Genomic DNA, 24,854 nt, shown 5'->3' with positions numbered 1-24,854 from the left:
GAGAGCTGAGTACCAACGGCAGCTGACAAAATCCTCTTACCCAGGTACCCACAGGATGCTTCCACAGACACTCGCTGACATCCAGTCTTGCACAAAAAGGATGTGCAAAGTGTGCGAACACAAGCGTGCAATCCTAACTGGAACTTGTGGGCAGCAGAAAACACAAAGGAGTGGTCCCAGCAGGACCTGCCCCACAGGAGCACAGCTGGACCCACCAGGAGATATTTGAAAACCACACAGCTGGGACATTCATCTACTAATTGTTTTTTTAAAAAAAAAATACATAAGAAAAAATCAAGACCAAGGCCCTGAATAAGCTGTGAGAGATAAGCATGAGAAAAAGAACAATATGTTATTACTGTTATTCATTTTATTCTACTACACTCTTGGGGAAAACCATCAACAATAAATTAATGCAGGAGAAACATCCAGTTTCTACAGTATGCTACTTGCTAACAGGAAGGAGATGACAGATTTTTAGCCTCAGCCTCAGTTAATTTTGCACGCTTCAATTTAGGGTAAAGACCTTATTCTCCTCCCTTCCTTTACTGCCTGCAACACCTCTCTCACCATCCTCCCTGCAGCTCCTCATAGTGCAGGGCATGCAGAGCACTACTCATCATCTTCTCACAGAACATAAATTCCGGCATAAAAACCCTCTGTCATTCTGGTCAGTTCTCACGCTCTACACTGTTTGAATTTAAATTCACATTTTATTTAAAAATAATCTCCAGGGATTTGCACGAGACTACAGTAACACAGTAGCTTGGGCTCCCTGCCCGTCACTCAAGTCTGTCCCTTTTTTTCCCTCCTGCTGCAACCACCATCACAAAATACAAGGGCCTTCTCATCTGTTTCTACTTCATCAGCTTTTCATCAAACCTCAAAACTCCAGTAGCAGCTGGGTGTGGGGGGCAGGAAGTCAACCCAAAACCTCAAAACCTACACAGCACCCCCAAACTGAATTAGTCTCACCTTCTGCAACCACTATGGCACTACATTATTTTCCAAACCAGAACCACTTTCAGCCTAAGTTCTGAGCTGAGAAACTTTCCCGCTGCTTTTGCGTGCAGCTGAGACCCCAGCACCAACAAGATGTTTCCATTGCCAGCCCTCTGCCCAGTTCCCGTTTGAGAAGCAGGTCACAGTTCCCATAACATGGGCACCAGCAGGTTTTTTTTTCCAAAAGCCAAACACTGCAAACATACAGCCATAAAAAATTAACACAAAACAACAAAGCATGTGACACTTAAATTGAGATAACTGCTGGATGCAGCTCAACTGTTAAATTATTCAGGGCTCTCCCCCGCCATGGTGAGCAGCTCCGAGCCAGGAGCTCAGAGAAGAGACTGGTACAAAAGGACAGCAGGTTGCAAAGTCACACTGCAGGCAAACAGCCAGGAGTGCACCAACGACTAGTGGCTTCTCCTCTCACATCGGTTTCAAGCTGTTCATCTACTCATTTGACGTGTGACATCACTCATGGCACAACCTCCCCCACATACAGGCACACACAACTCTCCTTCCTGAAGAGAAATGACAGGCTCACTGGGGTTCCCACAATAAATTCCAGCCATTTATAAGGCAAAAAAGGGAGACATTCACAACCAGTGTGAAAACACTGAAACATTGCTCAGGATAATGAGAGTTGGAAAATAAAGAGGAGTATTTGAAATAATCCAGTTATTTGGCTGTTGTTAGCACCATAGAACTGGTACTCAGAGCTTCACATCTGTTTTGCCTCACCTTAGAAACACTCAGCCTGTCTCCCTATGTGTGCCATCTGCCTTGTTATTCCTTCTCTCTGTGCACCTTCCCCTTCTCATCATCGAAACTGTGGAAATTACTACTCTCAAACTGATCCTACTATTAATTTTGGTGATAAATCATAGTACCAGCTGGTCAAAACTGAAAGGAAAGCAAAGCATTTTTTTCCCTGCTAGAGCTCTGGGACGTGGGAAGCACATGTTTGGCAGACTCACCCACACATAAATATTGGAGCAAAGAAGGGACAGGAACCACCTCAAGCAACTGTTAGGGCCAGTGAGTGACAGAACAAGGGGTCCTGAGAGGACCTTCTAGACAACAGCACTCACCATGGCAAAGGAGGGAGGGGAAACACAACACCTGCTGGATTTGTCTGAAGTCTAATGAGAGAAAGATGGAAGAAATGAGGTGCTCTAGAGGCAAGAAGCAAGCACGTCCAACTCGCAGCTCCAGCAGAGCACAGTTCAACCGCTATGAAGCGGAAACAGACACAGACACGGCAGCAGAGCGGCTCACTGCTCTCGGGTGAAGCAATTTTGGTGAATACCCATTTCAATTCTTAACCGTCTTTCTCACAAAAAGGTCTCCTCCTCTCCTCTCTCCTCTCCTCCTGCTGTCTGACGCAGAGGCAGAAGTTCCCCTCTCCCACCGCAAGGGTCTTTCCAGAGCAGGTAAAATACACACATTTGATACTCACAGTGGGAAATTCAGTTAGAACATAAAGGGAAGCAGGACACAACCCAGGTGCTGAACTCACAGACAAGACAAGGAACATATTAAGGAAAAAAATGCTGCTCTGCTTGTAAGATAACACATAGTTCCTGGAGGTTATCAGATACCCAGATTGACAGCAATATATCTTCGTCCCCTGGGTAAAAAACCCAAGGTTAATTGCCTGATTATCACAAATATCACTTGGAACAACTGTTTATAAACTAGTTACAAAGAAAAGCAAGCAGTGCCTAGGAATGCAGCATGAGAGCCGCCTCAGCAGAGGCAATTCAGGCATATGCAAGCAGCACCTCTTTCTTTTTCATCACTGCAATGGTCCTGCTAATAGTGGTGATTAAAAGCAAACACAGCCTCTCACAATTCAGTGGTTTCTGGGCACCAAAAGACACAGCCTCCCCGTCTGGGAGTTCTCCTGGCAGTATGTGGGTTATTTCTTCAGAGTTTTGCTGGGTTTGGGGTTTCAGTTGGCTATTCTAGTTCCAAGAAGATGATAGGGAGCATGTTTCTCAATCATCAACAGTAATTTTCATGTGGTCGTGACAGGTTTAAAGGCCTCCAGTGACAGATAACCTAATCGCTCTAAAATTATTTTCTAGCTCAGACAACAGAGCGAAGACCTGCTGAATTATATGGGCTCAGATACAGAGAGTGAACAGGAGGTCGTTGTAACAGTTCTTCATAGCTCTTGAGGTGGAGAAGAAAATGCAGCAAATCCTTCCATCATCAAAAGAAACATCACAATTATTCCACAGATTAACAGATTATCCCACTAAAAACATTCCCTTCTAATTGATACCTCATGCTGCTCATTCTTATTTCACTTTGTGTCTCATTAGGTCACCGAAGATGCTTTTCCTTCATGAAAATTCATACCCTGAGATAGATGGAGATCGTTTAAACTGGCAAAGCGCTATTAATCTTGCATACCAAGCTCTTGTTGTTGTTTCTAAATCCTTTCCTCATTGCTGCAAATCCCCTATTAGTAGTTGCATTCTGTATTTTCTACTAGTGCATTGAATAACTACGTCAAAGCCTTTCTGCTGAGGGGCTGCCCGGAAATTTAATGCAGTATTTCTTAAATGCAGGCACAACAGAGCCAAAGGACATTTGCAGGAATTAATCTGGGTTGTAATATATGCATTGCCTGTCTCCAATTCCTTCCTAATGGAAAGTGAAACATCCAACCCTGTACTTGATTTTAACAAAAAAAAAAAAAGAATCGATTTCCACGTTATAAGCATGACAGCACTACCCAGCTAGTTAAAAAACTAGAGTGTGATGTGACAGGCAAGTCACTAAATTTTATATCATTTGTTATCCACTCTCATGCACTAGATCTCTAAGAGTATTTTTCCCCAAAAAATAATCTCTCTAACAAGCATATGGGGAAGAAGTATCAGAGAAAATCTATTCGTTCCAGTGTTGTAAATCAAAAACTGTGAAGAGATTTATTCTCTTAGAAATCAGCGGTACTTCTGACTTGCTAATACCATAAATGTTCAGAAGTATTTCGTTTTTCAACTGACTCATTGCAAAAGATATTAAATGGACCAGGTTCAACACCTTTCCAGAGATATATCTAGTATATTGTTTATACATAACTTGAATATCTGGTATGGTTTGAGGTGAGAGGGGAAAAAGCTATAAATGATGAGGCTCTGTGACCCTCAACGCAAGAGAAAAAAAACCCACAAACACAACAAAGCCAACATTAATTTAATTTAGGAAGATGACATGGCCAGTGGTTTAGTAAAAGCTGAGATGCATTGATGCTTCTACCATTTCTACTGAACCATCGATCCTGATACTCTAAAGCCTAAAAAGCTACTTTGGCTAGGTGGGCACAGCTTACTGCTAAAAATCCTTTAAACTTTTATTTCTCCGTCTGCAAAATCCTTCCGAAACAGACTGAAGTTGGATGCCTTGTTTGCTTTCAAAAAATTACAGAATTACACCAAGGTTGAAGAAGATATTTGGCCTCCAGCATATTTATGTTTTTCCATGAAAACTTTGAAATAGAAGACCTATTTTTTGTCACTTGCTACACAGCCTGTGGTTCACCACCATTCATGGCTTTGGCACATAACACAAACATCATCAAAATATATATTGGCCATATTATGCATTTTGTATGGAACATTCTTTCAGTGTGGACATTATTTTCCTTTTAGCCCATCCAGTAAAACTAGAACTGTTTTAAAAGTAGTAATAATGTGGAAACTAATGCAGTAGGAGTAATTTGTTAATCTGGAAAAAAAAACTCCAAACTCCAGACTTGCAATACAACTGCAGCACCACTGGATAGGCATGTGCAAGATCTTTATTGCAGAGAGGCTATTATTATCTTCCAAACAAAAGTGTTCTAGAGACCTGCTGATGATTTCCCATTTTGTTAAACACACAGTAAGATGCTTAATGAGTGTATAATTAATTCCAGGGTATATTAAATGGGGTCCGAGGGCTATGCATTTTCTAACAATACAACAGTAAAGCAAAAGAACTATTTTACAGCAGGAATGACTGATCAGTTCTGTATTACATAACACACTACGAGGTGATGGAAAGATTAGATCCCGCAAAAACTGCCTTTTGGCTGTGTTAGATGTCTGAGGTGCTCTCTTTGATATGTCAGGATTGCAGATTTTCATTAGTGCTGAAAACAGCAAGTACCTCCTGTGCCCATCCAAAACAGCTGCCAATGTTCAAGCAGCGTAAAGTCCAAAAAATGAAGACACTTCCCAAATAACCTATATTTAGATGACTTTGGTACGGTTATGTGACCCTCAGGACGCCACAATACATCTTCCCTCCCCTTCCTTCTGGCTGCCAGTAACATCCTTTTTGCAGATAAGTGATGCTGCAAAGAGCACGGCAAGGACACTTGAGAGCACACCAACAGAAATGCTGACCCAGAGTTGCACTGAATGTAGAGAAAATGGCTGGCTTGCCCAGGGAAAGCACCACATATTGCCAGACTCCCAGTTCCACGCCATCGCCATGGGGCTGCAAATTTATAATGTATGTTATTTTGTGTATGTCTGAAAACAGTGTGGTATATGGGCGAGCTGGGGAAAAAAGGGAGAGAAGAAAGCCAGATAACAAATCAGTTTCCTCCAGGGCTTATCATTTCTCTAAGCAATGCTTTATCGTGACTCCACACAAACAGTAAGGCAGACCAAGCTTTCTTCCCCCCCTCCACATGGAAATAAGAGTGAGCAACACAGCAAGGTGGTGACACCCATTTCTAACGAAAACGTGCTCTTGATTTATAGGAAATTGCCTAGCATAAAGTGGATTTCCTATTCTATTGTCTTGGGGAGTAACAGGATCTGCTGTTCACAAAACCAGGAGTAAAAAGCACCTTTCCAGTCACATTAGAGCAGAAAAATCCCTTCGCAAGCTGCACATCTCTCCTCGCCAAAGCGGATCGGTCCGTCCTGCGGGTCCCTGTTACCTGCCCTCGCTGTCCGGTGCGCTCTCCGGGCAGGGAGCCGGGCGAAGCCGCTGCGCTGCCGGGCCCGGCCCTGCCCGCCGGCCGCCCCGCGCGCTCGCACCCGCCGCCGGCCGAGCCCCCTCCCCGCCCGGGCCGCCCCCCCCAGCCAGCCCCGGCGCGCCCCAGCCCCCGCTCCGCTGCGAACCCGCAAGCGACCCCCCAGGGGCTGCTGCCCGCTCCCGCCCGCGGACCGCTCCGCCACGGGCGGGCTGCCGGCAGAGCCCCGCGGCGACAGCCCGGAGCGGCCGCGCCGCACAACCGGCCACGGGGGCGAGCGGCCCCGCGCACCCCGGAGCCAGAGCCCCGGGAGGATAAAGCAGCGCTCGGCCGGCCCCGCTCCCCGGAGCGGCGGGCCGCCGCCTCTGCCGCTCCCGCAGTGACCTTGCGGAAGGGCTCGCCGTACCGAGCATCACCTCAGCGCCCGGCCGGGCGGCTGCGGCAGAGCCAGAGGCGGGCGGGGGGGCCCCGCCGCCAGCTGTCCGGGTGCGGATCACCTCCGGCAGCGCCGGCCGGCCGGGCTCCGCGCTCCCCTGCCCGACCCGCGCGTAGCGGCGCTGGGGCCGCCTCCCCGCTCCGGACACGCGGGCGCTCGCACCGCGCCCCCCGCACGGCCACGCGCCCCGCTCACCTGCCCCGCGCCGCCACCGCCCCCCCGGGCCGCTCTGCGCCGCACGGCCAGTTCCGCATCGAGCGCCAGGAGCGGGACGCGCCACGGCCGCCCGCAGGGAGGGAGGAGCGGAGCGAACCACTCGCACGGACGGCGGGGGGACCACCCCACCGGCCTCCCGCAGGGGGGCGCTGCAGTGCACGCAGACGCGGGAGGGCGCGGAGCCCAGGCCTGCCCGGCCTCTGCCGCCGTCACGGTGCCCGCCGCCCCGCCTCAGGTGTTACCGGGCACGGCGAGGGGCGGCCGGCCGGCTGAGGGCGGGAGGGGAAGAACGCTGCGCACACAGCTCTGCGGAGGAGGCTGCGGCCGGGCCGGGGCGGGTGAGGAGACCCTGGCTTCTGCGATTCTAACATTTCTGCCACGCAAAGCGTCGGATTCTCTCTAACCTCGGCCTCACAGCAAAGCCTGGCTCAAGGCAAGCAAGGGCAGCGAGGATAAGGAAATGCTGCCTTACAAGGAGGAGATCCAGTGCTGTGCACTTTCACACTCTGTGTACTGGGCTACTTACTTACTGATTTGCTGCTGGCTTCATAAGATTACAAGAGAATCTGGTTATAAAAAGCTTGAGATACAGCTTTTTAGGTTAATTCCAAGTTCCTATAAACTAGTACACTGCACAACCCTATCCATTTATTAACAAAACCAAAATTACTAAAACTCAAAAGTTGAACCAGAAGTACTTCAAGTATCCCAACACTTTAAAAAAAAGGTGCAAAATGATGAAATACTTTATTTGATATTCCACATCTATACTCTTGTGCATTGTGGAGGAATGGGTATTTCAGAAATACACGCGTCTTTTCTTCCTCCTCCTGTTGATCTGAATATTGTGAACGAATATTCACTGTTGCATAAGGGTCCAGCTAGCAGGGAACACTGCCAAGGACTGTAGTTCAAGCACCCCATGATTTCTGCAGAGGCAAAATTAGGAGAATTAATTCCAGACAGAGAGGGTGCAGAGACCCAACAGCAGGACTGAGTCTCAAGCCTAGGTAGCATTTTGCAAATACAAAAGTACAAAGGACCACTGATCTCAAGAAAAGTTCTTCCCCCACACCTGGCTTACTTGAGCTCACTAGGCTGAACCGGGAAGCTGCTATAAAACTAAAAACTGTACTGATTTGCACTTTAAAAAAAGTGAATATGAATATATAAACAAGGAACTTATATTTTATTACATGATAATGAGAAGGGATGGAGAAGCAAGAGGCAAGGAAAACCACCATTTTCACCACTGCTATCAACAGCAGCATCATGGGTTGTACCTTGAAAATTACTCAAAATTACATGCAGTTTTTATCTTAATAAAAATGAGATGCAGCTCATAATGAAGAAAATTAATGTAAAAATGAAGCTGCAGCTTCATTACCATTGCCTCTGCCTGTTGACAGCCTCATCTTTAGTAAATCCTTGGAGTAGGGCCCATCCACCCTCTAATCCACCCAGGCCTGGCTTGAACTCTTAAGCTCTGCTCATTATTTCCCACCTCATACCCTGCTGCAGCTTCCTATAAGCCTATTCCTGTTCCCTTTTCCTCTGGTTTAGTAGTTTCCAATTTAAATTTTATAACCCTAACACAGAGGCTTCAGCAGAACAGCATGTGGCGTGGAGCCTTGCTGAGCTGACAACGGCTTTCCCATTGCGGCAGAGGATCTCCCCATGCTGAGGAAGCCGCTGATGCTGCACAGCTCTCTGCTTCTCCTATGCTGATCATTTCTGCTGTATTCATGCATCAGCAGCTGGGATCCTGCTGAAATCCACTCAACAGCCAGGGGAGCACTGGACTCCCATTTCAATTTTGGCAAGCCACGATATGCAGAAAATGGAGTAGAGCACATGGAATAAAAGGGTTAAATTCTGCATGTAGTTGTACAAGTCAAGGTGAGGTATGTAGGGATAATTTATGGTCTTCATGACATGCACTTAAATCCACTTCACCTCTTAGCCAGCTCTGGCACAGAGCTAAAAACCTCATACTAGACCCAAAGAAACTGCCTGTGGTTGCGCTGCTATTTCTTTTTCACCACTTCTTGCTTCTCCCCAGCCTATACAGTCACTTTCGTATCAGCTTTGAGCTTGTTGCATTAAGGACTTATTACACCCTCCTCCAGTCTAATGACAGCACAGAGAACATAAAAATCCTGTATTAGGCTTTATTATTTTATATAAACATTAACATTTCTCAAACAGATTAGTTAAAAATACAGATTTAAACAAGAATTTTTGCAATTGCAATGAGTTATAAAAAACAACAGATTATTTTACAGATTGTTACAAGTGCTTTACAAAGGTGCAGAGTGAAGGCCAGTGGCAGGGGACCAACCTCAAGTGCAAAATGGACACGATACCCTCACCACGGGCAGAGCGCTCAGATACACAGCCAAAAAAAAAAAAAAACGAGCCATGTGAACCTAGACTCCTGGGATGCTCACCGGGCAAGCAAACATAGACCCCTACGACAGAGAAGACTCATGAGACCAAGCTACCAGGATCCTTAAGGTTACATCTCCAAGATCAGCCATAAGATGTTGTTTCTTGGAAAATAAGGAACATGTTTTACAACAGTATATTCTGTCAGACAAAATATTGCTGTAAATCCTAGAATACTTATGGATGTGGATACTTAAGAACTTGGGGCATAAATCCAGTGTGGATCTCACAGTGCCCAAAGTGAAGAAAGGATACAAGACCCAAGTGTCCTTCTAAAGCAGTAGGCTTTCCTCATACAGGAGGGACCTCCATGACCTCCCCCATGACCATCACTAAAACCTTGACCAAGTACCTTGGAAAGACTTTGGCAAAAGGAAGAAGATGCAAGGGAATCTGGTTACACCCAATATTCCTGCAGCACATGATCTGAGAGTTGTGCAGCCCAAAGCTTACACAATGCCCACATATTTCATTAAATGCAGTGTGTCCTCTCCTTGGCCAATACATCTTCACACCCACCTTGGAACACATGCCACATGCTCCAAATTCTTGGATGTTTTTGAGATCCTTCCACCACACCTACCTAGCCTAGGTAACAGTCCTTCCCACCTATCTTTCTATTCCACCCCTAAAGATAAAAATCTATGCCCTGATTCATTTTGAACTACAGTTTTCCAGCTGCTAGCACATCAAAGGTAAAGTGAACTGGCTGAGAACCACCATGAGATACAACTGCAATGTATTACATTTAAAAATCCACTAATTTATGCCTGACCTCTTCCTGATGTACAAATGTTCCCTACCCAGGGGACCTCCCTGTTAGACAAAGGGCACTACACATTAGAGGAATCCTTTCTCCAAAGGAGGGCCAGAATGAAAGGGCAGCTCTAGAGATGAAGTCTCATAATGAAGAAATACCAGCTACTTCTCTTGGAATCATTGTAAAGGGCAGCAGATATAAGAGATTTTATTTATAGGAAACCCAGTGAAATCCCCAGAACATCCACATTGACTTCCCTGAGCTCCTCAAATCCAGGTACACTGGGGACCCTGCAGAAACCTTTTGAGCTGGGTTACTCTCAATAGAGAGAGTTTGGCAAGTTCCTGCAAATTCATTTTCATAATCAACAAGAGAGGAGAGGATCAATGGGCAAACCCTCAGGACATGCTTAGAGAAAAGAAAGACTCTGAAGAAAGAGGAAGGGGTTGGGGGGAAGGTCTTCATTTCTACTGTTTTCTGATGTTTCACGTTATTCCTTTGGGGTATGAGCACTACATCGAAACCAACCCCCCATCTGATCTACCCCAGCTGCCTTCTGCATCATCTCATGACAACATTGAAACCCCAGGCTCATCACTCCCTGCACTGCCTAGCCCAGAGTTCAGTGCTTTGGAGAGGGGAGGCTGGCTTCTCGTTAGCGAAGGCTGGGAGATGGCATTATGTCAGCACGTCAGTGCCCTGGGAACATGCAGTCACTCATGCACATCCCAGATTTCTGAGAGCAGGGGAGGGAGTTTCTTGTCCTGCAGCCGAAGGGCAAACACCTGTTCAGAATGGACACTACTTAGTGTCCGAAGACTGACCAGCTTCATTAACATCCGTGGAAACATCAGGCGGTCCTGCAGGGTCAGACAAACAGACAGCTGTTACTAAATTTGCACTAAAACTTAAAAAAAAACCCAAACAACTTACCGCACCGGATGATGCACTGTAACCACAATCCTGATTTCTCTCAAACCCAGCATTCTCCGGAATCATGGAAGAACACAAATACTAAACTATGTCCAAGACTCCAGGCTTTCCATGCTGGCTAAACTATGGAACAGGACAGCAGGCTGTGACAGCTCACAAATCTTGCATTTACAGCTGCTGCCAAACAGCCACAGAAGGGAAGAACACGACAGTATAGGCAGCAAGAGACCTGTTACAAACAGCATTGCAGGAACTGTGCCTGCATAAACACAAAATTAGTTTGCATCATCGCTGGGGATGTTCTGGTCAGGCACTTACATTTGGTCTGTTGATGCAAATATAAGAATGAAGAGCTTCCACATAGGTGTGCTGCAGCCTTTCCACCAGGGACTGGTCCTGCACATTCGGTCGATCTGCCAGAAAGCAGGTTAGAAGTGAGCAGATTGCCACAGGCAGCTTCACTGGACTTGGCATCCCTGCCTCACCCCAGTCCCTCAGTATGGTCTCTGCCCAAAACCTCATCTAGCATTCACCCAGCACAGCTGGGAGTCACCCGTGACTGCAGCAACTACATCAGTTTTCTGTAACTGCTCTTTCTCAGTCATGTCTACTGCACATGGGGAGTCTGATCAGACTCCTATAGACGTGGAAGGTTAGAGAGACCAAACAGCACTACCTAATGTGTTTGGTCTCACATTCCTGTCCCAGTGAAGATAAGAAGCTGCCCATTCAGGAGGGAACAGGAAAGTCTCTCCAGCAGTTGAGCCAGTTAGAAAACAGGAAAAAAAGAAAACAAAACAAAAACAACAAACCTTTCAGGTCACAAGACAGAAACAGAAGTAGAGAGTAGAGGTGGTTTCTTTGCAAAGCTCTGTCCTGGCCCAGAGCCATACCAGTGTCACCTCCAGAGGATCTTCACTTGACCACTAGATGTCACGCGTGCTACGTGACCCACATCACACCAGAGAAGCGCTAAGTACATGAAGGGGATGGGAAAATAGCAATTGCTAAATGAGGAAGGTAAACAGTGGCTATTTTTTCTATATACCTTTCCAGCAGTGGGAAATCTGATTTGCTCTGGAGGCAGCACTATGAAATTCAGAATATAATGAATGGCCCAAGCAGAAGTAGCAATACTTTGTCACTAGACCCTATACGCTTTCTATTACTCCTTTTCAGCTTGTGACTTTCTTTAATTCTACTTTCTTTGCCCTCTGACTGACTGCTGCAGCTCTTCAGATCTCCCTGGATGTTTACCTGCAGAGAAAATGTTGATGGCGATTAAAAGTGCATATTCAGCATCATTGAGCTGTAGCTCATTCATTCCCTTTGAGAATTCAAAGATGGGGTTAATGAATTCAAACTGCAGACCTGCAATGAACAGAAGAGAACAAGGTGAGGCAGTGACAACGGTCTCCTGAAACCTCCCTTTTACATCCCACCACTGCTGGTGAGCACCAACAACAGTGGCTGAGGAGTTGGATTCTAAGTGTAAAATTATGCTATTTCTGGGTTTTCTTAGAGCCTTAAATGCCCCACAGCACTGTCAAATCAGGTCTCTTTGTGCTATGTGTCATACAATCATGTTGAAAACTCTAGGCCTTTCCCCCAAAATAGCATCCAAGTCTCTAATTTCCTACAGTACAACTGCATCAGAGAAGGATGAACAAGATGGAGGGAATCCTTCTGGCTACCTGCTTTTTGCCTTCCTAATAAAAGGCTATCAGGAAGAGCAAAGGGAAAAGTTTTATATAAAAGCCACCTCAAGTATAAATGGTTAAATAGCTACCGAGCTACCCAAGGAATTAAAAAACAAAAAAAAGTCTCAAAAAAAAAAAAAAAATCACATGAAGGGCAGCCAAAGTCTTATTTTCAGAGCTGCTGAAGCTACATACTTCCTGTTACTTCATCTGAGATTACAGCTACTCATTGCTCCTGGAAAAAGAGACTTCAGAAATCACTTCACCACAGACCATCATATACTGAGCTGATAACACGTCTAAAGCACTCTGCAGTGATCTTCAGTGCATAGTATAGACTTCATATCAACTGCAATGTAATCACACTAATGCCATCACTCAGAGCATGCATCTAGATCAGCAAGTGATATACTTGCAAAGGAGAGAAGACTGGGCTTTGATTTGTTGTGATCTGATACCAGCAAGGAAGTTGACACCAGCTGCTAGCCCTAAGTGCACTCTTACAGCAAGATTTTCATGCTGTAAGAGTTCAAATTTTCCAAAGCAAGTTCATACCCCTCCCCACCCCACCCCCCCCCCCCAAAAAAAAAAAAAAATGAACTGAGCTAGTATCACATGTTAAAAGAAAAAAGAAAAAGTTTGTAGGGCTATTGGTCTCGTCCAGTCTGGTCCTGTTCTAAACTTCTCATCTGACTTCAGCTTTAAGGCCCCACATTCGACGTGTAGCAGCCCACAATAAAAAGGAAAAAGATGAAAGGACACAGGGAAGGAAAAAACACCTGTCTAATGCACCACCTGCTTTGGCGAAGTCATCCCGATTATAGCTCAGGTCCTTAAGAAAGGTGATGCTCTCAATCTCTGGATTGTAGCGCCGAGATGTCTCCAACAACATCACCTGAAAACAGAAATAGATATACTTGATTTGAAAACAGGAAAGAACATTACAACAACATGACAACATTGATAATTTGCTGAGTGTTAGAGCATCTCTGAAAACACAAAACCAAACAAAACGCATACATACCACACACCCCAAAAACCCCAAACAAACAAAAACTATCCAAGCAGTTTCTCTCAGAGTGCTTAAAAATTTCAAGGTAAATTCTGCTGCATCCATTGCAGTGCTGGCTTCTGGGAAGGTGGAAATACCTGCTTGCCACTACCAAGGCTCTTGCCTCATTCTCCTCCACAGCCCTTTGCCAGTACAGCCTGGCACTGCAGTAATAGTCCCATAGCTAAGGTCCTTCAGCCTGCCATCCCAAAACCTGTTCTCTGGGTAGGTACTCCAAATTTTTTCATCTCTGCTACTACATGTTGTGGTGGAACAAAACTCTCACCTCTATGGTAGATGTCTTCAATAAAGCAATCTGATCTTCCCTGGTGAGCTCCAGGAAGCCAGGCAGTTGCTTGGCAAAGTCCACAATCTCTTGCACAGAAATAATTGCAAGTTCTGTAAAGTGAGCAAAACGCTGCTGCCTTGCTTCACGGTTATTAGGGTCAGGAACTTGGGGCCACGGCTGTGGGAATGGGATGAGACAGCATTTATACATGAAAGATGGAGCCAGGGCAGAAAGATGAGAAGATGAAGTGAACAGAAAGAAAATGAGATACATTGGAACAACATCTTTTGCTATTCTTTACATAACTTCAACCCACAGATGTAATGCCTAAAGTATCTCTCGCTCTCCCAAATAATTTACCCACAACCTTGGCTCCCCAAACTCCACTTTTTTTTTTTTATTTTGGGTACACTGGTAGAGTTTTTACCGTTACTTTGAGCCTGTCTGTGAACGAGCGCTGGTTGCACTGCTGCTGAGCGGCCACAAGCTTTTCTATCATGCTCAACTGTTCAGGCGTCAGTTCATGGGAAGGGCTTGGTGGATTTGGAGGGTTTGGACGCACCACAACTGTCCGAGCCTGATCATCTTCCTGCTTCTTCAGTTTTTTCAGTCGGATCTGTTCTTCGGACAAAACATCTAAAGCAGGAATAACCAGAGATCAATCATAGCACAGGAGCACACTGGAAACCACAACTAAACACAGGGCAACATGCTGTGGATGGAGAAGCAGAGATCACAGCTGCCTGTATGTAGTATATCAGAGTGTACACCAACACACACAGTGATACTTATCATTTGTTTCTTCCTCTTTTCCCCACTTAAGTTGTTCCATTGCCTTTCTTTTAATCACACTGACATGCAAATTGTTCGCAAAGGACAGATGCTCCCTTCATGATGCACTGCAGATCTCAGAAAGACAACAGCAACTTTCCCCATTGGGCAATTTCCCCAAATGTCATAACATTCCAGCAGGTGCTCTCTTCACATGTCATGGCATGTCCATTGTGTTTTATATCTGTTGTATCTTTTTCTGATGTTGCTAAATTAACAGCTTGTGTCATTTCATGTTCCTCTTGAGAGGTCAGTACAGAGTGAAAGGACAATTCTCTACGCAGCCCATCTGCAGCAGACTGTGGAGTACTAACATACCACAAGGTGAGTAACAAAAGAAAAACTTTGTACAAAATGTACAGAGGACTACAAGACCTTCAGGAGTAGGGCTAGAAGTCTTCTTCAGTCACGAAATCACAGAATATGTCATTTAGATGTACTGTTGTACGGAATAAAACAACTCAAAGGTCTATGTTGTGAAAAATATTATTGGACCAACTGCTTATCAGCTAATTTACAGACAAAACCCTGTTAAGAGCCTGTAACTATGTTAAGTGAAGAATTCACTGATTTCGATGTAGAGGTTTGTTGTTTTTTTTAGTCAAAGCTGCCAAAACTCTCTGCAAGCTGCATTCAAAAAAAGGAAACCACCAAACATACCTGGATTCAAGTATTATCTTCAAGAGAATCACCCTATGAGTTAGTGATGAATAAACAAAGAGCAGAAAAGGGACTGGAAAGAAACCATATCTTCAGGAACAAAGATTAAAAAAGTAAACCTTGACTTTACAAACAAGATTTAAAGAGTGATGAAAGCTCCTTTGGCCATGTTTTATGCACAGATAACAAGGAAACATGGCTGCTGCATGGGAAGGCAGCTCCACAGCTGAGCAGGTACATACTTGCTCTTTTCAAAAGAATCACACTAAACAAGAAGACAAGAAATGGAAAACTACTGTGAAAGCATTCTGAAATGGACAGTCCACAGGACTTGAGGGAACGACAAAGAACACAGGACTTTGAAGCTGCGGGTAACCTTTATCCCTGACTTCCAACAGGGAAGATGCGTGCTCAGGTGCACACACACAAAAATTACAATTCTAACAGCAAAGACATTCAATAATTACTAAATTAAGGGGTATCTGGAAGACTAGAGAATGCTAGTCACAGTGTTAGTTTAAGGAGAGAAGTAATTGATCCAAGCAATTTCAGTCTCTACTCTTGGAACACAGATGCACAAAGAATTTATAGCAATGTAACAAGTTACCAGATGCTGCCAAATCCTGAAAACTGCCTATGGGCAATCTTCTATACCATACTAAATTCAAAGCAATCTAAGTTAGTCGGTTTGCCATGAAGGAATGTTTATTTAACCTCATGGTTCACAGTGGCTTAAGAACAACAAACTGGCTATGAATAACTTCAGTCTGGGAATTAGAAGAATGTTTCCAACAATTAGTAGAGGAAAGTTATGGAATGACCTTCCAAGTGAAACAGCTGGAGGAAAAAGGTCTCAAATTCTGTCAAGATTAACAGGGCAAATTTGCAGTGGGGATTCAACTTAAGACAATGAGTAGATGCAGAAACACAATGAGGCTCTCTAGTATTTACCTGCAAAGAGTAGCAATGTGCACAGGTAGCCTTGCTACACAGGTTTTCAAATACATCTGTTTTGTAGTCCCAGGAGCAGGGGGAAATGGGGCAAAGACAGCACACACAATGCTGATACAAACCAGCATGACAAAGATACTGATTACATATATTAGGTGTGCCGTGTTTCATGTTGAAAAAACTGAACAGCATGTTTTCTTGGTGCAGCTCAGTAGAGATGTTTCCAAAATACCTTCTGTTCTTCACTGTCCTGGGTGCTGGATGTCAGGAAAGGAGACTTCACACAGATTTAACATTAAGCGAGCATCTATTCAGTCAGTTTTGCCCAGCAAAGGGAAGAAACCTCGATGCACTGACAGATTAGGGCCGTTCCTCATATGTGAGCAGGAACATTGTTGAATATTCAGAAAAAGCAGCCTTAAGGCTTGTGTAAGAAAAATAGCAGAGTTCACTAAAGGGAGCAATGAGATTGGGTCTGTACAAACACAGCTGCAGGACTGTGGTACTGCCCTTTACCTCTGTCACAAGTTCACTGTATGAGGCAAAGGAAAGTGCCTGTTCAAGGAGCATGGTGACCAACCTTGCAGCCTCGATCACAAGACAGAGTGAAGCCTGAGTTTACTGATAATGTGTAAATCTTAGTTGCGAGTCTTTCCTCTGATGTCATATCCCACAAGACCTTACAAAATAGCATGTTCAAAGAATACAGCAGGGCTGGGGCTCTCAGCACACCGGGTGCACACTAACAGCCTCACCTCTCCTCACATGACCCCTGCTAAGCTCTCAGTGACTTCCCACACACATTCCGCAGGCAGCCTGCGTGGCTCACGTGTGACGCCCAAGCACTCGTGCCGACCCCCTCTTCCTTGTGCCCATTGTCCCCCCAACCCACCCACACACCTCCAGTCCCAGTGCCATGGTGCTCCTGCCAGCACCATTTCTGCACTCACACTGCTCCCGCATGCCCGCCTCCTGGCACTTGCGCAGCCGGCACTCCTGACACTTGCGACGCATGTACATGTCCATTTCACACTTGCCACCATTCTTGCAGACGTACTGTGCACCCTTGATGACACTGCGTCGGAAGAAGCCCTTGCAGCCTTCACAGCTCAGCACGTTGTAGTGGAAGCCCGAGGCCTTGTCCCCACACACGCTGCACACTTCGTTTCCCAGCATCTTAGGGGCCGGGCCCTTCTTCCTCTTCAGGGGGGGATTTTCTACCGAAATGAACAGTACCAAGGAAAAGGAAGGGGGGGGAACAAACAAAAAAGAAAACCCACACATATGAGGGAAGCATGGTGTTTGCAGCTGACTGCCCCATTCCTTACAGTAACACATCTTCACTCAAATCCACTGTCTCCCAAACATATGGATGAAAAGATCAAGTATTCCATTTCACAGGCTCCCCTTCTGGGCAAGCATATTTTTGCAAACCAACTACTGACATAATCCAAACAGTTACAGCACAACTATATAAGCAGATATAGCTTCATGCTTGTTTCCCTCCAAAACAGAGTGAAAGAGCTAAAACACACTCAGGCCAGATATTCTTCTGCACTTTCCATCAGCAGGAGTGACAATTAAGTTACCAATGTGCAAAATAGCTGCAAAAAAAGTTGAGCTGAAATCCAAGACTGTGCAGAAAGTAATTTTCTTCAGAATTCAACTCTGATTCTCTCCTATTTTCTCTGCCATATGTACAAGGATAAGGAAAAATGTTTCAGCAGTCAAATAGTGACCGAAAACGAGTGCTGAAACTGTGATCCTACAAAAAGCAGACAGAGTAGGCGATCCCTGTAACACCTGGGGAAACTGTCAAAATATAAGACAGCAACTTTGTGAAGGTAGGGGCAATAAGCATGCAAGCAGCACACTGCCCAAGTGCTGTGGACCTTTGGAACTCTGACACCATCATTTCTTCTTCAAGAAGAGTGTGCCCCACTCCTAAAACTGAAGCACTCTCACACTGACAGTTAATTTGCTAAACCTCGTTATTCCATCTGAAACACAGAGCCTTCACTACTGCCTCACTTTTCAGATGGTCTTGTGCAAAAGCTCCCAGTTCTTCCTGTATCATTCTGACAGATCTTAATCTTTTCACTGGATGTGCATTCTGAAACATCTTCGGTCTACTCCAGTGCAACTGACCTCAAGCATTCCAGCCAAATGCTTGCCAAAGTTATTTGTGCATTCCTTCCCTACTAGCCATATCTCTTTTTATTCCATTTAATTGTAGCCACATTGACATCTCACATGTCCTTCTGCACAGCTCACAGTGCAAATATTTTTCTGTATGTCAGATATTATAGATTCTTCTACAGCAGCTGTTCATAAAGATTACTAACAGCATGTCTTCATAAATCTCCAGATTATGTTTAGATATGCCTGGAAAGCCTTTACACCGGAGTTAATTCATAGGGATTGGTTTGCAGAACAAGGCATTTCCTGATCAGCTACAGGGTTACAACAGTACGTCTCATTTTTGTACACAGGGTTTAATACTGCTATCTGTACTCTCGGTTATGCTTACTATACTGCTCGAGTTCCTGAAATGGCAAACAGTTTTAGGTCAGTCTCAGAAATTATTATTAGTGTTCTTCACTACATATTGGTTTTCACAGTCTTAAGTGTCTTGGTGTTGATTTTCAATCCCATTGACTTTACAGAGGTCTGGAGGTCACTCATTTTGGCCTGCACTTCTCATTGCAGATGGGACAGCAGGCAAATGTCATCAGAAAGGTTAAGTCTCTGATATTCCCCTCTCTTTTTCTGCTATATTTCTCTTCACATAATCTATTACCAAGAGGAAATTATGCAATGCCTACAGTTATTTCAAATTACCTAGTCTGCCATTGTATATATATTAACTCTTACAATAACTTTGCAGAAGCCTCAAATGATGTTCCTATGGTTCTGAGGGGCAGCAGAGTAAATACAATGATTTCCACAAGATGGATCTGCCCATCTTGTGGATTTCTTACCTGTCTTTAAATAATTACATAAAGGTCTGATTACCATTCCTATGACTGTTTTATGGAGACAGATAGGTTTATTCGTTGATCTATGCAAATTAATTTCCATCTTTGAAGACTAACCATTTCAGTCATGTAGCTCCTTTTCTGTAGTTAAAGATAAGATAAATAATTTGAGACATATCAAGAGTGAATGCCATCTGTGCACCTTTAGCTCTCACCAGGATCTCCCTTCTTTGGTAGATCCCCTATTACATTTTTTTTTTTTCTTGAATTTCTGTAAGGCATTTATCAACTGGTTGATTTTCCTGTCCTCGAATCTGTTTTAAGGACTTCTATTGAGTAATATCTCTCCACCATTCAATTACTCTCTTTGCCTCTATTCCACTGATGAGTCCTAGTTCAATGTTCAGATCACCTCTCCTTTTTATATCAGGGATTGCTCATTGCCTCGCTCTTCAAAAAATACATTTATTTGTCATATTTTCATTAAGTTGCCAACACTATGCCAGACACCGCACTTGTGCTTCCATTTTTTTCCCCGTTACCTGTCCAGAAATGTTACACTCTACCTTCTTACAGTTTGGAAGTGGAAAACTGTGTCTGTCAGCAACAATTGTAACCGCAAAATCTCAATTCTATTTCTTGATACTCTTCTAACCTCAGTTATATATGGCAGATTGCTCTAAGTTTGATTCTGCTACCTCTCTCTTTTATGTCATGTAGCTTCAAAATATCGTGGCACAATAAGCTTCATTATTGTGGATATATACATCCCAGAAAAAGAAATGTGTAGAAGAAATTTCTACTGTCTTTCCATTATATGAATCTGCAAGAACCTATCATTTCTTTGCATCGCTAACCCTTGCTGGATTGTTGCCTAGTAGTAAAGCTTTGTTGTTCAGCAGCTTTTGATAAGACTAATAAAAACAAATCAACTTTACTGCCACAGACTGAGCCTCCAGAAGGTCAAACAGGCAAAATACTCAACACATTTATCACCTGGATAAACCCAGTCATCTTCAACTATCAATAACTGGTTCTATTCTTAGGCATTCTCCCTGGGAGCCTCATGCACAGCAGAACTCGCCCTAAAATTTTGCCAGGTATCAATTCTGCTTGCAGCTGAAAGAATGGAAAGCCTTTAGCTTGCATGGATTTAGTAAGAATTTTTCCATACCTGCAGGCTCAGGGGGGTTCTCTGAGCCAGGGAAGAGCGAAAGCCCTTCCTCCTCCATCTCAAATACACTTGCCACCCTCTTCCCATGATCCTGTGTGCTGAGTTGAGTGGGACCCATGGAGGCCACACAGGAAAGGCTTGCTATAATGTCATCGCTGCAGCATTGTTATTGCCGAGCAAGGGGCTGCGGGCGTATTTCTTCAAGGTCTTTATTTTCTCTCTGCTACTGACAGTCAGAAAAGAAGTACCTGTGAAAAAAAAAAAACAAACAACCAACAGATGCAAAAGAGGCAAGAGTTCAACTACTGAAGCTATTCACTCCCAAAACCTATAGCAAGCTGCATCACAAGCAACCTTCAAGATTGTTCCCTATTAAAAGGGACAATTAACTGTTTTATCAATATTTATTATCTTGAAACACAATATTTTAACAAAACGTGCCTAAAGGTACAAGATTAGCCCATGCAGGTGCAAAACTGTCTTTTTATTGTCAAAATATTTATCAAAGCAGGACAAGTCTCCATTACTGCTAACACCACCAGGGGACTTCAGCCCTGACCTCTCCAAGTGTGTAAAAAGGAAATTCCAGACTTTACAACCAGTGGCCTTTGTTAAAGCTTCCAGTAACAAACAGCTCATTGCTGTCAGCTGCTCTGCATTTTGTGGCATGTACTGCAGAGTACACAAAAAAAATCGTATAAGACAATTGTGGTACCATTTAGCAAAGACTATAAAACATCAGCTTTCTCTGTTAATATCAGTAGCCAAAAGCTATGCCAAAGATCAGTGATGTACCAAAGACATGGATGACAAATCCTACCCTCACCTACAGCAACAAATCGAAAGCTGACATCATACTTATGGGAAATGACCATTACAACACCCTCAGGAAACAGATTCACCACCAGCCTTCTGAGGATACCCTTTTCTGGAACCTCGAAACCATACTGAAAAGTATCTTTATTATACAGAACTAACGCCACTACAGAATCTGAAGCTGCAAATCAAATCAAATCAAATCACTTTTTCCAAAAAGCCCTACCTGCACAAAGAAGGCCTTACTGGTTTGATTGCACAAACTTAGTGAAATTGATGTAAACTGCTAATGAAAACACCTCTAATCTGACTGGACGTGCATTTGATCAGTTGATCTTAACTCAGTGATTTACCAATGCAAGCTAAAGGGATTAACTGATTTAAAAAGCAACTACGTTAAAGGTCTGTACCAGTTTAACTTGAGTGATTGAGTTCAGGGCTGGAAGCCTGCCACTCCCTGACAAATCCAGGAGGTGACAGAAAGCTGTGCAGCGGCCCAGATACAAAAGCCTCAAGTGCGCAGGTGCCTCACACATTGCAGTGCTGGCTGGGAAGAGGCAGAGGAGCACAGTCCCAAGTCCCTTCTTCCCTCCTGGGTATTTGGACCAGATCATGCAGCTTTTTTCAGAATGCCAAAGGCAAAGATGAAAGCAATACTTCCAGAAACTAGCCCCCTTCCCAGGATGCTGAAATAGTCATCAAGTACAAATGCAGTCATACTGTCAAGGCTGCTGAGCGCCTGCCATCTCCCATTACACTGTGACAGACAATAGATGCAGGTGTTCAAAACCACAGGGCACATCATGTGATCTTGGTAAACAGCCTCTGACTGTATAACCAGTTTGGAGCTCACTCCCCTCTGGTGCACACAGCCACCGAACCACCGGAGAAACAGACTATCTACGATAAAAGCAGCGGCAGCAAATATGAAACTCAAAGCCAGAGAAAGGAAGAAGAGCTACTGTGGGAGACTACAACCTAGCTGTATGCAGCTGAAGTGATTTGCAACCAATTCAAAGAGACTCTCAGTCCTCAAAGGAAGATGGCTACCACGAGCAACTTCTCTAAAGAGTCGCCACAGTAAATCCTGCAGCAACTGAAAACCTTGTGGAGAGGCACAGAGCATCAGATAGAGATAGGAACGTCACTGAAACAAACCCAAACCTGACTTGTATTCCTAGTCCCACATAAGCTCCCCACCAGTGTTGGTATCAGATGTCTCTGAACGTGTTTGAGCACGAAACAAGAAAGCTAAGCGTGCTCCCTCAGTGCAACTGCACATTCCTTTAAACCACACAGAAGACTCACTCAAACATTAATTATTGTGCAGAATGAATCACCAGCAGCAGTACTGCAGTAATTTTTCAAAGGAAGAGTTTGATCCCCTAGTTGAGGGACTGAGTGACATTCCTCAGGCCCCACTGTCTCCAGTTCAGTGATCCAGTCTTGCTGCAACCCAGCCACGACTGCGATGTATTCAGAAAAGCAAAAGAGGAGGGTACAGCCTGATGGGATTTCAAAACTATATCATTCACACAACCATGACTGACATGGCAAGAGCGAAACTTGCTGTCAGCAGGACATCTGGAGCCCGAAGGGGAGTTTCTAAGAGACTACAGACTTCCTGGCAATGTCTGAGAAGTCTGCAGCTACCAACAAGGAGGTGGGGTATAAATCTGTGGGCACACCAGGGACACTGTGAGTGGTAAGGCCTATTGGCCACTCTTCTTCATGCTGTAAAACCAACCCACACGTTCCTACTTTGTGCACCAGCCTCCAGCCTTCCCAAAACAGAACGGGTCAGAGAGGCAAAGCTTGATTTCTCTGCTCCTAAGACGGAGCATTTTTTACTTTTGTAGATCCAGTAACAGCTGCACGCTGTGGAAGACTGTCCAAACAGCAGCACTCTGGTGCTAAGAAATCTAAACTAGCATTTTCCCCACAAGCATGCAAGTGAGAGGCTGTATACTAGGCTAGGGAGTGCGCTTTCACAGAAATACATGAGGATTGTTTTCAAATTACTAAAAGTCTTCGACTTTTTATACTAATAATCATGTTATTAGAGGCTCACATTTTCCTATTTGCACCACCACTTTAACTAAAAGTGTAGAAGGGTGATGCAAGCTACAACTGCAAGAAGGAACACTTCCTTCTTGACATAATCTGCTGTGCTGCCTCCCACCGTCTGTCTCAACTCTGTCAGTTTTAGAAACCAGGACTGGCCAAGTGACAAAAGATGAAGCAATTACTTCTCTCTAACACAGCATCTAGAACAGAGGAACCTGATCAGCGGACATGCTCCGGTGAGGAAGCAGATATAAATGAAAGGCTAAGGGAAAAAATTTTCTGCCAGCCCTTGCCACCTATGTCTCAAAGGAGACACTAAACATGTCCAAAATGTGTCACCACCAGTTTCACTCTATTCCATTTCTTCCCTTTCCCTTTTGTTTCTGAGACAATGGAACAACTCAGATACCAACGGTCCCAAGTGCTCTTGTAACAAAAAGTACTGGTAACAGAGACTAGAGGTGGCAGCCCTGGCTTTCACACCAAGTGCCAGAAACATTCATCACTTCCTCCAGCAACAACGGTCTCATCTCACCCCGTTACCTCAGCTGAGTCCTCTTCCAAGCCTAGGTGAAGCACTCATGCACTCTTCTGGGAGTCTTTGATCTGACCTATCATCAGGATGACACAAAGCTACAGAATATGCCTGATTTCTGTCCCACATTCATCAAGGACAAGTAAAGGAGATGGCATTGGGCAGTACAGCACATAAAGAAACCAAATGAGCCAGATGCAGGTACTGTGACACTTCTGCTAAACACGTCTGTCCTCTCCCTGGTATTTCTTGTTTGGCGCTTTCTGTGAGAAGTTTAAGAACCAGGAACCAGACCAAGTATATATCTGAAAAAAAAACTGTACTGTAGAGTGCAGGAATAATCAGAGGAACAGCACAATGGGTCCTTTACCTCCAAATACTGAATGTTCAGATCCCCTTCAGTAGCTTTTTAGGAAGCTTGTGCAAGCCTCTGGGATCTTTCAAAACAGGATTTACTGGTCAGAGTCCTGGTCATGTAAATTACAAAATCCTACAGCCTTCTGCCAGGGTACAATACATGGTTATGTTTCAGTTCCATAATGAATCACAAGCATGCACTCCGCAGCACGTCAGCATCAAGCAGAAGAGACCTCACATTTGTATACATGTGTTAGCATGACTGTGCTCATGCATCACACAGCTGTGTGTCAACAGGACTGTGTCTCTGTGCATGGGCCTAACAGGCTGTTGGTGAACAAATGGATCACATAGGAAGGGCTGTCTTTCAGAGGTACCTAAATCAGGGATATAATTTGGCATTTTGGCTTCTAAACGTGTTCTGCCATGCAATACAAGTGCCAGCACACAATCTGAATCTACCTCTGAAAGCCAGGTTCACAACCATGCATAAGAGTCTCTGCTGAAATCTAAATGCACAACTTGCACAGCAGTGATGCCACCTTGGGTATCAAAAGCTGGCTGCAGATCTAAGTGGCCAAGAAAAAAAACACTGTTCGATTGAGATTTCACAGGACCCCACAACACCAGCACAGAACTAAGCCCCTCAGGAGACACCACTGT

At 44.6% G+C, this 24,854-nt stretch overlaps 2 protein-coding genes across 14 annotated transcripts in view; both read right to left on the bottom strand.

Annotated features, from left to right (window-relative positions):
- Positions 1–6,677, bottom strand: part of MADD (MAP kinase activating death domain) — a 74,441-nt gene extending 67,764 nt beyond the window's left edge. For all 11 annotated transcript variants that reach the window (XM_082058800.1, XM_082058802.1, XM_082058796.1 and 8 more), the window contains exon 1: positions 6,621–6,677. The gene's annotated coding sequence lies outside the window, so the exon portion shown is untranslated. The remainder of the gene's footprint in view (positions 1–6,620) is intronic.
- Positions 6,678–8,798: 2,121 nt separating this feature from the next.
- The window catches only part of NR1H3 (nuclear receptor subfamily 1 group H member 3), a 29,900-nt gene continuing 13,844 nt past the window's right edge, over positions 8,799–24,854 (bottom strand). For all 3 annotated transcript variants that reach the window (XM_082057406.1, XM_082057407.1, XM_082057408.1), the window contains exons 2-9: positions 20,417–20,664; positions 17,215–17,481; positions 14,250–14,458; positions 13,820–13,999; positions 13,278–13,377; positions 12,040–12,153; positions 11,101–11,195; positions 8,799–10,709 (exon numbers count right to left, since the gene is read on the bottom strand). In XM_082057406.1, the coding sequence (XP_081913532.1) occupies positions 10,563–10,709; positions 11,101–11,195; positions 12,040–12,153; positions 13,278–13,377; positions 13,820–13,999; positions 14,250–14,458; positions 17,215–17,481; positions 20,417–20,534 (1,230 nt within the window). In that variant the 5' untranslated portion in view covers positions 20,535–20,664 and the 3' untranslated portion in view covers positions 8,799–10,562. The remainder of the gene's footprint in view (positions 10,710–11,100; positions 11,196–12,039; positions 12,154–13,277; positions 13,378–13,819; positions 14,000–14,249; positions 14,459–17,214; positions 17,482–20,416; positions 20,665–24,854) is intronic.

This window comes from Streptopelia decaocto (assembly GCF_964273445.1).
Source record: "Streptopelia decaocto genome assembly, chromosome: 7".
Taxonomy (NCBI): domain Eukaryota; kingdom Metazoa; phylum Chordata; class Aves; order Columbiformes; family Columbidae; genus Streptopelia; species Streptopelia decaocto.
This window is presented reverse-complemented; position numbering and strand designations above follow the sequence as displayed.